Source organism: Aedes aegypti, chromosome 2, assembly GCF_002204515.2.
Source record: "Aedes aegypti strain LVP_AGWG chromosome 2, AaegL5.0 Primary Assembly, whole genome shotgun sequence".
NCBI classification, from domain to species: Eukaryota; Metazoa; Arthropoda; class Insecta; order Diptera; family Culicidae; genus Aedes; species Aedes aegypti.
Window position 1 is genome coordinate 318,749,049 of NC_035108.1, and position 13,580 is coordinate 318,762,628.

The 13,580-nt window shown below is 37.3% G+C and overlaps 1 protein-coding gene across 1 annotated transcript; it reads left to right on the forward strand.

Moving 5' to 3' along the window:
* Nucleotides 1-3,168: 3,168 nt before the first annotated feature.
* LOC5568885 (flexible cuticle protein 12) lies at nt 3,169-3,762 on the forward strand. Its single transcript, XM_001658160.2, has 2 exons — nt 3,169-3,393; nt 3,462-3,762. The coding sequence occupies exons 1-2, from the start codon at nt 3,266-3,268 to the stop codon at nt 3,649-3,651; spliced, it is 318 nt and encodes a 105-aa protein (XP_001658210.1). The 5' UTR covers nt 3,169-3,265; the 3' UTR covers nt 3,652-3,762.
* Nucleotides 3,763-13,580: the final 9,818 nt, after the last annotated feature.

Consider the following 13,580-nt stretch of genomic DNA (forward strand, 5'->3'; position numbering starts at 1 on the left):
TGATTGAAGATCCTAGTACATTGTAATTTCATTTTACGAACTAAAACTTGCTCTAGGCAAAGTTCACCGTTTAGTAATTCAGAGATTTTTTCGAAAACTGGTTGAGGGATTTCATAGATTTCACCTCGACGTAATTCAGATATTTTCACGAAATTTCACCAAGGATACTTCAAGAAATCCCCCTGGAATTCCTCTAGAAATTCACCAGGGATTCTTCCAGGATTTACACCTTCAATTAGTCTAGGGGTCTTCCAGGGATTTCTTCTGGATTTTTTTTCAAGAATTCCATCAACATTTCTAAGCAATAACAGCTGTGAATTTCAAAGAGCAGGGCAGTCAACTGAGCGTGATGAAAGACCATGCACTCTTCTATCGCTTAAGCCGAGTTTTCGGAGAAACGAGACTTACGATACTACAGCCATTCCATGAAAAACCGATCTAGTGGGTCACCGAATTCCGTGAAAATTTGCTATTTTGTTCCTAATCCGAAATGAGGATACACGTGTTTTTGGATTTTTTGATTAGGGTGACCATTTTTGAAATAGGGTGATTAGGGATATTTGTTTCTGAAAATCTTAAGCTTTCATTCTATAAAGAAAGATTGGAAATCGGATGAGCTGTTCGAAAGTTATGATTTAAAAAAAAAAATCTAAAGCACTGAGACCTACAGTGTGTGCCGATGAAAAATGACTGATTTTTAATTTTCAAAAAAATATATCTCAAAAACTAAAAACATACATCGCTGAAAATTTGAATGTCAACGTGAGCTTTCAAGAAAAAATGAGGACAGCAATAGCTCCTTTGGTCCCAAGGCCTCCAAAACACGAAAAAAAAAACGGAAATTATTGATTTTTTTTTTCATGTTAACAAACAATTTTTGTGCAATTTTATATTTTTCCTGAAAAGTCAAAATCTTTAGCTTTCATTTCGTCCAAAAAGATTGAAAATCGGTCGAACGGAATTATAATATTTTTAAAAATAAAAGTTATAATATTTCTCCAGTAAATCACCCCCTCTAGATTTCACTCCTTGATATCTTCTATGGTCTTTTTCAGAAATTTGTCTTTGGATCCACCAGGATTGTTCTCAGAAACTTCTCCACGATTTCTTTCAACTACACATCCAAGGATACTTCAGAACGTCTATCTGAATTCCCTTCAGGGTTTTCTTCATTAATTCTTCAAGAGATTTCTCCAGGCAATATTCTATCAGGATTTACTCCACACAATCCTCCATAAATTCATCCAGATATTGTAGATTCCTTTAGAAAATGTTCCATGAGTTCTTTCAAGGACTTCTCAAACTTTTCCCTCACATACTCCCCATGTGATTTTTCCAGGAATCCGTCCAGTTCCTCCAGCCAATCCATCAGGATTTCTTTAAAAAGTTCTTAAGCTTCAGACTACATACCCGAGGAGGCACCTGTTTTATATTTTATCTTTCTATAATATCACAGTTTCGGCTATTAATCGTAAAATACCGTTTAGAACCCGATTCCATACCAGATGTTACACTTAAACAATTCCCACATTAATTTATCTCGGCAATTTTTCAGGAGTTTCCTATGTTATTATATTTGTTCATGAAGTCTCCTGGGTTTCATACAGTTCCTCCTCTAGGGATTTCTTTAGGAAATCTGTCAGGAGTGCTTTGCAAAATTTCTACTGAGATTCTTTTAAGAATTCCTCCAGTTATTTTTATTATTGAGTTTATAAACGAGGCTTTCAGCCCGTGGTTGGTTCACCTCGACATTCCTCCAGTGATTTCTCTAGGCGTAACTTTATGATTTCTTCCAGGAATTCTTCTTTCATGGTGGAATATCTGCCATTAGGAATGTATAATTATCCAGTATTCTTCCAACAAATACTCCTTGGATTCTTCCAGGATTTCATCTAAGGATTTTCCAAGGTATTTCGATAATGCTCCACAGTATTTTTGAATGATTATTTCAAAGATTTTTTTCTAGTTTGTCCTTTTTGGGTTTGAGGTGTAAATCTTGTCTAACTGAGCTTCAAATACGATAACACAAAGTAATCAAATGATACTTAGCAACTATGATCCAAATCATCGCCAACCTAGCAAAGGAAATCAAATTCTGACTTAAAAGACACGGACACGTTAAAGCTTCAAAGTGGACGATTTTGCCCTTTGAAGGAAGCACCACACTAGACAACGGACTAGCTTGCAACGCCCAGTGGCACAGTCGAAATACTTTCCTAACGAAAAGTTTTCCGGACTGAAGCGGGAATCGAACCCACACTTCTTAACACGATGCGGCTAAATGCTTGGTAATATTTACCGCACGGTTACGAAGCCCACTTTTTACCTGAAGGCGTTCTGGACAACTATCGGTGGTAGAGGTATAGTGTAATGAATAAAGTGATTGTAAATTAGAATTGAAGTTTTTAAAAAGTTGAAGAAGTTCCTGCCGAACTTAAGTGGTCCTTTCGCCTTACATGCGGAAAAAGCTTACCGCGATTGGTGTTACCGCATTTAATATTGGCATTTCAAACGCACACAGAAGTATTCTGAGAGACTAGTCAGGGGTCCCATACAAAAAGCATGGAGGTGGGGGAGGTGGACGAAAATGTCTAAACTAAGTGTGATATAATTTGTGTCCCATCCCTAGTTAGTTTTGAACAAGGAAAGATGATATTTTCAAAGTCACTTTTTGGGGCATATAGCTTTTCAAATATCACCGCCTTCACTGTGTGTGAAGTAATCTTAAATCACAATTCTCGACATGATTTCAATACATACAATCTCGAGATATTTTTTTTTGCCAAAATATGATTGTTTGGCAATTTCGAAAGATATTTTTTTATCCGATATTGTATAAAATGAGTTATAGTCACTTCGTAAAACAAATGCAACCACCGTGCACCGCGTTGCGCCAATTCCTAAGGAGTGGGATCGCTCAAAAATTCGACCTTTCCTCGGAGGCTGCGACCACTGGCTGCGCTGGTTGTTCGAAAAGAGGCGCGCAATGACACGACTTCACGCGCATCGCAGGGTTACATCACGCAGGCAAGGCCTAGAGCAGCATCCAGCGGTGTGATCCGATGCCGCCTTGTGGGGCGCCTCATTTGAATACTCGACTTGGGTAGACTGCCGAAAAATTCTGGGTAGGGAGTCTAGCGATCGACTCTCGATATAAATACCAAATGGAACCTCTAAATCTCGTTCAGTGTTTTGAAATCAAGCAATTTGTTAAGTTAAAGAGCATTCAGTCCTTCTCAGAAAGCTAAACATCATTATCGAAAAAATGAAACTGTTCATGGTTCTCGCTGCTGTTCTGGCCGTTGCTCTGGCTGCTCCTCCACAGGACGAACGGGATGCTCATATCACCAAGTACGAGAATGACAACCTGGGCCTAGATGGATACCGATTCCAGTAAGTGTAGCATGAAACCACTCAAAAAGTTGGAAGTTTAAAATTCGTATTCGTATTCGCCCTTGTAGGTTCGATACCAGCAATCGGCTCCAACGTCAGGAGGAAGCCCAGCTGAAGAGCTTCGGAGATGATGTTAGCGCCCTGGTCGTTCGAGGATCGTACTCTTACACCGGTGATGACGGTCAGGTTTACACTGTGAACTACATTGCCGATGAGAACGGATTCCAACCGGAAGCAGCGCATATTCCTCGGGCTTGAAGTGCTCGTCGAAGATCGTTCTAGTCAACCGATAGCCTAGTGTGATTGTGTGTATATTGTGAATTCTGTTAGGATAATTTTGATGAATACAGTATGAATTTGAAAATTGAACACTGGATTGTGTAATATGTCAGGGCAATAGAGGCACATGGGAGACAAAATAGTAAGAATTCAACAAAATGGGACAACGTAACGGTCCTTTTACCTTTCTGCATATCAGATTACATTTAAGATACAATGCGCCCATTGTCATCTAATTGTACTCGTTGTGTTTCACGACTTCTTGTATCTGATGGATAAGAAGCATACATCATCTTCGTAGGTTTGCTGTCCAGCATTAATACCCCGCTCAACGCATCTCTTCAAGTTTTGCTACCTTCTACCATGGTAGAATCGCCGTTGAGTTGGGCGAGATCGTGGTTCATTTTCACGACTGAACACTGTTCCCCAACGAAACTTGTCGGCTTCGTCTGCGCCTATTAGCATGTTCCTTCCCGACTAAGAGAATATAACAATTTTGTAACATATTAAAGTTAGAAATACTCAATTTATTATGAAAATTACTCGAGTCCTATCAAAAAAGTAACATATTTTGTTACAATTTAAAAAATAATTGTAACCTTTTGTAACAAGTTGAAATATCAATTTTTGTTGCAATATAACTTATTTATAACTTAATGTGTCACAAAACTATATCATGATTTCAAGTCCTTAATTTTTAACAGAATTATATCGTAGTTAGGGGCCCATTAGGGTGGTTCAGATAAAAAAAAAATGAAAATCCAATCTCCCATATATTTCTTACCATCCTTACCATAAAAATAGTGTTCTGTGAAATTTTCAGCTTATTCGTTGCTGATTTTAAGGTGGCCCAAAGACGGTGTAGGTTTATATGGAAAATAATATGGAGGAATTTTGAAAAATGCTCCAAACACGTTAGTACTGGAATGTAAATACAAACTCATCATCCCATAGTGAAAACTCTATCTTCAAACCATAATAACCATAAACTATAACCCGGCCCACATAGCCGTTGCGGTCACCGCGTAGCTATTCAGCAAGATCAAGCTGAAGGTCGTGGGTTCGAATCCCACCCGTCGAAGGTCTTTTTGGGTTGGAAAGTTTCTCGACTTTCCAGGGGATACAGTATCTTCGAACCTGCCAATCGATATACACATGCAAAAATAGTCTACAGGGAAAGAAAGCTTTTAGTGTGAAAGTGCAAACTAGAACACTAAGCCGAGAAGCAGGCTGTGTCGCAGTGGAGCGTAACGCCAGAAAGAAGAAAAGCATGGTTTGTTACAGTATTCATGGAGTCCTGTTACTAATATCTAATCAGGAGATTGATGAATATTCTAAATTCAAGGCCAGTGAATGGGATACAATCTTCTTCATTGCGTTTATCCTTTCTTGAATAACCTGCTTCTTTCCGTTTTGATTCGAAATCCGGACACCTAAGCACCTAGACAATTTCAACACAATATTTTTCAAGGAATTTCATATTATGGGATGAATTTTTTGGTTGAAGTATGTAAACAGCTGTCTTTTGAAAGCAATATTGAATTAAAAATAACGAGTAATATGATATAAACCACTTAAAATACACTAAACGTGTGGGATGTCATGCTTCGAAATCCGGACACTGAATAATGCATGCTTCCAATTCCGGACACTTTTGCTTCGAAATCCAGACACTATGAAATTGTCAATAAATTGGGAAAATTTAATAAATACAGTAAGGACCCGATTTTGTCAGCCCCTCGGTGAATTTTGGGCTGACAAAATGGGGAACCTGACAAAATCGGGTCATTTTATTTTGTTCCTGTTTTTCAAATTTTTATGTGTTACATGGTTACATTGACTTTTAAGAGGGCAATGAAAATGGGCGTAGCCAGTTTTTTTTTATAAGGGGTTCCCCCCTCCCTTACATTGGTAATATCGATTTTTAACACTTAATAAAAGGCATTGTCATTGCCTCCTTTGGCTACGCCCATGCGTGCATGACATCAAACATCATCGTCAATTTGAATGTTAACGTGGTAAAACATGACGATAACAATTTTTTGACAAATTTTAAATAGGCTGACAAAATCGGGTCAAAAAGCTGACAAAATCGGGGGTAGACAAAATCGGGGGCAGACAAAATCGGGGCTGACAAAATCGGGTCAGTACTGTATTTGCGTAAAAAATTTCCGACACATTCTACAAACAACATAAAGCTATGATGCAAATATAAAAAACTATTGAATGTACTGTAAAATCCAATTTATCAATTTCAGACAAGAAGGAACAGTCCACTCTTAGATGTGAACCTACTTAGAGCATAGAGCCTGTATGATAAAGTAAATTTTATCTTATCAGTTAATGCTCAAAAATGAATGAAATTCGATTGAAGCTCAACTTGATTATAGTAGAATAAATACTACTTATATGCAGTAAGCATTCAAGTTTATGAAAAGATTTGCATCCAGAAGTTGAAGCTATATTCTGTTCCCCCCACTGGACGAGGATATAACTGCTGAATAGCACTTTTAAAAGTATTAATTCCTTATCTGTTTTTGCTCAGCATGGATTTGTTTACTTCATATTTAAAAAAAAATGAATGAAATATTTCCATACCATCACTAAATGTAGTGCAGGTCTAAAACATCCATTTGTGTTGAATTTAACACTTGCTCTCTCACAGTCCATCACTTTTCCAAGATTTTAAAAACTTTCATCCTCTATAAATCACTTATTAACACTCTTATTAAGGTTTTTTTCATCTTCCTTCAACAATCACTATGAATGGAATGTTTGAAGCATGGGGTGTCCGGTTTTCGAAACGGTAGATTTTCATGCTCCAAAACCCGGACACCAGGTATTTTTGACAAATACTGGAAGCTTGTGCAGTTGTTATCACTTTTCACTTTATACAAACATCACTATAAACAAGAATAGTGTTCGGTTTTGCTCAATATCACTTAAGTATACTTCAATACTCTGAAATGATAAGATTTGTTTTAAGGGGAAGCTTCATCACCGAGCCGAAAAAACGGGAAAAACCCCGACTTTGGCGCACTTTTTGATTTTTTAAAATTTAACGGATTAAGATATCAAAAAATAAAACAAATCACGATATTGCTAAGATCTTAGGGAATGTTTTCGTAAAAAAATATTTGATTTTACTCAAAATTTGAAGGAGCTGGACTCTCGGGAAAATTAAAGTTTTTAGATTAAAAATCATCCGCAATCCAATAATTTTTGTGTTTGCACAACGATTTTGTGCATATTATTTCCATTTTCAGGCAAGTTTTTACACTCATTATAATCAGCAACTCATAACAAGTCTAATGGTATAATAATATGATGATGTTCCATACAAAATTATTGAGTTTGAAGCATTTGTATGAACACATTCCAAAAATTTACGCGCCGCGCCGCGCACCGACAGCAGATAACGGTTCATTTACTTGCATGCTGGAAGGCGGGCATTAGTGTGGGACAAAATTTAGATTCTCGCTCCAGTCCACTTTTTTGATTGCATTTAGGTCCCATAACAACTGTGCAAAATTTCAGCTCGATCGGAGAAACTATATTTTAGCGCCAGCCGTTCAAAGTTTGTATGGGATTTACTATGGGAAAACCTACTTTTGCAAAGAAAAATCGCTGAGGTCACCCATTGACCTCTATAAAAATTCTGAACACAGACCTCGATAGGTATTTTTACGATGAAGAATATTGCCGAAGACCGCGAAACAATCCGACACTTGTGAAAAAAGTTATTCAATGAAATCCTTTTGGCAAGGCGTCGTTGATTAACACGTAAAGGAATAACAATAATAACAAAATCGGGAAAATTTTCCGAATAGTCTATGTTTAATAACTTTTTTCACAAGCGTCGGATTGCTTTGCGGTCTTCAGCAATGTTGTTCATCGTAGAAATACCTATCGAGATCTGTGTTCAGATTTTTTATAGAGGTCAATGGCCGGCCTCTGGCGATTTTTCTTTGCAAAAGTAAGTTTTCCCATAATTAATCCCATACAAACTTTGAACGGCTGGCGCTAAAATATAGTTTCTCCGATCGAGCTGAAATTTTGCACAGTTGTTATGGGACCTAAATGCAATCCAAAAAGTGGACTGGAGCGAGAATCTAAATTTTTCATGTAACCTTGTCCCAGGCTAGCGGGCATACGGATGATGGAAAAGGACGGTAAACGGTAAAAACTTGTAGAAGATTTGTCTCTGTGCTTAGGTTTCCACGCCAGGCAAATAAACCTACCATGACCATGAAATCAAACATCGTATAGGAAAAAATTGCTTTAGAATGGCACAGATATTTTAGAAAAGATGAGCATTAGATATCAAGAAAACCTTCCTATATCTAGTGTCTCTATTTTTTTTTTGTTCAAAAAATAAATCTGGAAGGAGGCGGAAATTTTTATGCAGCCAGGATTGTAACGATTTAGGATTCTTATAACTGTTTTGAGCCTTGCTTGCAGTAGGGCAAATGTCAATGACAATAGCTTTGATCCTGATGCAATTATCTGCAGTTATATTAGTCATGGTTAAAATAGTGTTTCTGTCATTTCACGGTTGGTTGAATACAAATTTGACTTTGAAGAGGTTGAACGCATGGTCTTATTGTTGTGTATGACAAGTTACAGTTATGCTGCATTGTTTCTAGCGCCTGGAGTAAAAGGTTATGTGAAGCAAAGATGAAAAAAAATCCCGTTACTTCTCGATGCATATGGGTTAGAACAAGCTTCTATTGTTGATTTACTCTGAGCGGTTATGTTGGTTCAGTAAAGATTGAAACACCATGCCGCGTAAACGTAAGCGACAGCTCCAAGGAGCAAGTGTGTGGAAGAAAATAAAACACCAAAACAGGAGTGAAAGTGAAAAAGTGAGGGATCCCAATGACGCTCTTCCTCAGCACGACGTGAACGAAAATCATGATGAGGAAGAGACTTGTCCTGAAAACTGTGATTGTAAACGCGGAAACAGGTAACAGGCACAGAGAATTTACGAATCGGCAGTCTAAGTCGATGCCACGCTTCTTTTGTATTTTTTTCGGAAATTAGCAGAAAAGTTACGTGTTTGTTTGTTTACATTTATGCGCCACTCAATTCTCTATCGATTTACCTTCTGTGTGAGCTTCTCTACTGGAAAAGGGTGAGCTTCTCTACTGGAAAAGGGTTGGCTCAAAGCTTCGAGCTTTGCTACCAACACAGGCAAAATACAGGAGGCTTCAATGTGCTCTTTTGCCTGTGTTGGTAGCAAAGCTCGAAGCTTTGAGCCACCCCTTTTCCAGTAGAGAAGCTAGGCAAAATACAGGACGCTTCGATGCTTACTGACTTTAAAATGGCTTGCTCAATTTTCACCACCTAATAAAATTTCAATCTTGTCGCTCCCTTGCGACGCCTATGCACCTATTCGTTTCCATCATTTGCTTCTATAGACTCCCTTTACCTTTGAGTCGCATGACCGATATAGCCATAGAACAATAATAATTTAAAAAACAATCGATAAATCATCAGGAAAATCCATCATTTGCTTCTATAGACTCCCTTTACCTTTGAGTCGCATGACCGATATAGCCATAGAACAATAATAATTTAAAAAACAATATATATATATATATATATATATATATATATATATATATATATATATATATATATATATATATATATATATATATATATATATATATATATATATATATATATATATATATATATATATATATATATATATATGAAATTTGGCTAATTAGAAAAATGCAGTTCTAACTGGATCATGTGGTGACTGGCGGGAAGAGCACACATGAAAGAGACAAATTCTCTGACTGCGTGTCAATTCCCAATATCAGTCATCGATCGATAGAACCGTTCGGTTGATTGCCGTCAGTATAAGAGCACATTGAAGCCTCCTGTATTTTGCCTGTGTTGGTAGCAAAGCTCGAAGCTTTGAGCCAACCCTTTTCCAGTAGAGAAGCTAGGCAAAATACAGGACGCTTCGATGCTTACTGACTTTAAAATGGCTTGCTCAATTTTCACCACCTAATAAAATTTCAATCTTGTCGCTCCCTTGCGACGCCTATGCACTTATTCGTTTCCATCATTTGCTTCTATAGACTCCCTTTACCTTTGAGTCGCATGACCGATATAGCCATAGAACAATAATAATTTAAAAAACAATCGATAAATCATCAGGAAAATCCGGAAGTACTTAAATATCACTTCTAGAAAGATTCGCGAATCAGGCGAAACTGACAAAATGTACACAATTTAAGAAAATATAGCGTTGAAATTGTATCTCGATTGTCTATTCACTGCACTTGAACTTTTCCCCTATCGATAATTTAGCTATTCAAAAAACGCAAATTTGTAGAAGACGAAACTTCACCTCATGCCAAACCACACACTTTATTGGTTAGGGATCATCCAAAAATGACGTCCATCATTTAGGTGAGGGGGGGGGGGTCTACAAAAGTGTGACAGTACGTGTAGAAGGTATTGGAAAAAGCGTGACACAGGGGGGAGGGGGGTCTAGAAATCTCAAAAAACGATGGACGTCATATTTGAATCGTCCCTTACGCCTGTGTTTTTGTTTATCAAAGTGATGGGCGCATCTGAAATCGAAATCAAAACACGGCGAGAGTAAACGGCGACACTGCAAACAAAAAATAAACAAGGCGTACATGGCGGGCTTAATTGAAACCAGAATGTAAACACGGCGCAAAAGTAATAGGCGACACTGAAAATAATATCGTTTACAGGCTCATAGCATTGGGCGATACTGGCATTCTCGAGTACGTTTTAGGCGAAACCTTTAAAGATTTTTTGAGTACGAAATAGCTAGGGGAATTGTAGGAGATGTGTGTGGTATTGATGAGGATTTTAAAACTTGGTTTATGAAATATGTTTTAATGTGAAAAGGTTAAAGTTTGAGTATATTTTCTCCAATTGGGATTTAAAATTGCACATGAAAATTTCATTGATTATTTTCTCATTGTTATTGATTTGTCAGATAGGCCCTAATCGCGAATTCCTCTAGACTTCTTCTAATTTTGCTAAAAATTCCATGATAAACTCTTGCAGTAGCTGTAGCAGAAAATCTTCAAACATCAAACAAATATTTTAATATTATTTTTGTTACTGGCATTGTTTCACTGTGATAGAATCTGAACACATTCACAGTTATTAACTGAGAGTTTTCCGCGATTGTTATCACAAAGCTAAGAAAGGCCCGCTCAGTCAAATTCAGTAATGTAAAAAATTTCTTTGGCACATCTATGGCAATAAGCGTGGGATTGTGAATAAAAGTGCGGGATTACGTCAGATCGATCTGAACATCATTCGGCATCATACTAAGAATAAGTGAGAAGAAGACATAAAATGTTCCCGAAGTAACAGTAAATTACGATTCCACACATAAGGAGAGTTCCAGTTACCCATGCAGTTTATAATATTATAGCTTTAGCCATTTTTGATTACAGAAATCCCCGTTCCGTGAAAGTTTGAATCAAATTCGTCAACTCTAATAAGGGACAAATCCAGAGGGAAAATTGTATGAAGAAAATCGAGAAAAACTGCTCTAACCGCATATTTTACCATGTGCTGTAGCTGATGAAATTCTTTCGTTAGTGTGTGGATATTTTTTCAATCAATGGAGAAGATACTGCAACAAACCGGAAGACTTTTCGTTAAAAAACAAAACATATAATAAGAAAACTGAATTTTAGTTTTAACCCAGGTGGGACGTATTTTTCTATCAAAACACACAAATGAAATTCAGATTATTCAGATTATTTGTTTTGATGATTCTGACAATTTCCGAGACTGAACAAACAACTTTGTCAGGGATAATGTAGAAGCACCGGTTTTGGCCATACGCCAGTTGTAGCAATAGTGGGTTATACACTCTTTTAACACTTCAGTCGTCGCGCTGTTGTAAATGTTTTGTACCTCGCTTTTCGTTCACAACAGCAGCATGGAATTCTGACGGCGGCCAACGCGACGACTGGAAGGTTAAATATCAAATCACCTTTTGTGTAGAGCTGTATTCATTTACTCGTCTGAATTGTGATCAAATCAAATCAAATCAATGTGATTGGCCAATGTAGGATCCGAAGTTGAATCTCTGGTCGAAACTGGTTGTGGTGGCATATATTGACCAACGAGATTTTCAAAGCGAAAAATGGATTAAGCTCAGTTTCGATATTTAACCTACATAATATGAATTGAAAGCTTGCATTTGACATATCTAAAGTATAAATACGGCCCTTCATATACATATATATATTTTTTGAAATTTTCTCTTAGGCTGGCATAATCCGTTGCTTTTACCCTATCACTAATTAAAATTAACACTTCTCAAAATTGAGATGATTTGGAGCTGCCGCAGTTCTTATGGCAAAGGCTGCCGGAAATAGCCACACTAACATGAAATGTTCGATACGTTGCAAAAACGTTTCCAAAAAGCTTTGAACAAGTCTGTCGGTGTAAATCGATAGAGAATTGAGTGGCGCATAAATGTAAACAAACAAACACGTAACTTTTCTGCTAATTTCAAAAACAAAAATACAAAAGAAGCGTGGCATCGACTTAGACTGCCGATTCGTAAATTCTCTGTGCCTGTTACCTGTTTCCGCGTTTACAATCACAGTTTTCAGGACAAGTCTCTTCCTCATCATGATTTTCGTTCACGTCGTGCTGAGGAAGAGCGTCATTGGGATCCCTCACTTTTTCACTTTCACTCCTGTTTTGGTGTTTTATTTTCTTCCACACACTTGCTCCTTGGAGCTGTCGCTTACGTTTACGCGGCATGGTGTTTCAATCTTTACTGAACCAACATAACCGCTCAGAGTAAATCAACAATAGAAGCTTGTTCTAACCCATATGCATCGAGAAGTAACGGGATTTTTTTCATCTTTGCTTCACATAACCTTTTACTCCAGGCGCTAGAAACAATGCAGCATAACTGTAACTTGTCATACACAACAATAAGACCATGCGTTCAACCTCTTCAAAGTCAAATTTGTATTCAACCAACCGTGAAATGACAGAAACACTATTTTAACCATGACTAATATAACTGCAGATAATTGCATCAGGATCAAAGCTATTGTCATTGACATTTGCCCTACTGCAAGCAAGGCTCAAAACAGTTATAAGAATCCTAAATCGTTACAATCCTGGCTGCATAAAAATTTCCGCCTCCTTCCAGATTTATTTTTTGAACAAAAAAAAAATAGAGACACTAGATATAGGAAGGTTTTCTTGATATCTAATGCTCATCTTTTCTAAAATATCTGTGCCATTCTAAAGCAATTTTTTCCTATACGATGTTTGATTTCATGGTCATGGTAGGTTTATTTGCCTGGCGTGGAAACCTAAGCACAGAGACAAATCTTCTACAAGTTTTTACCGTTTACCGTCCTTTTCCATCATCCGTATGCCCGCTAGCCTGGGACAAGGTTACATGAAAAATTTAGATTCTCGCTCCAGTCCACTTTTTGGATTGCATTTAGGTCCCATAACAACTGTGCAAAATTTCAGCTCGATCGGAGAAACTATATTTTAGCGCCAGCCGTTCAAAGTTTGTATGGGATTAATTATGGGAAAACTTACTTTTGCAAAGAAAAATCGCCAGAGGCCGGCCATTGACCTCTATAAAAAATCTGAACACAGATCTCGATAGGTATTTCTACGATGAACAACATTGCTGAAGACCGCAAAGCAATCCGACGCTTGTGAAAAAAGTTATTAAACATAGACTATTCGGAAAATTTTCCCGATTTTGTTATTATTGTTATTCCTTTACGTGTTAATCAACGACGCCTTGCCAAAAGGATTTCATTGAATAACTTTTTTCACAAGTGTCGGATTGTTTCGCGGTCTTCGGCAATATTCTTCATCGTAAAAATACCTATCGAGGTCTG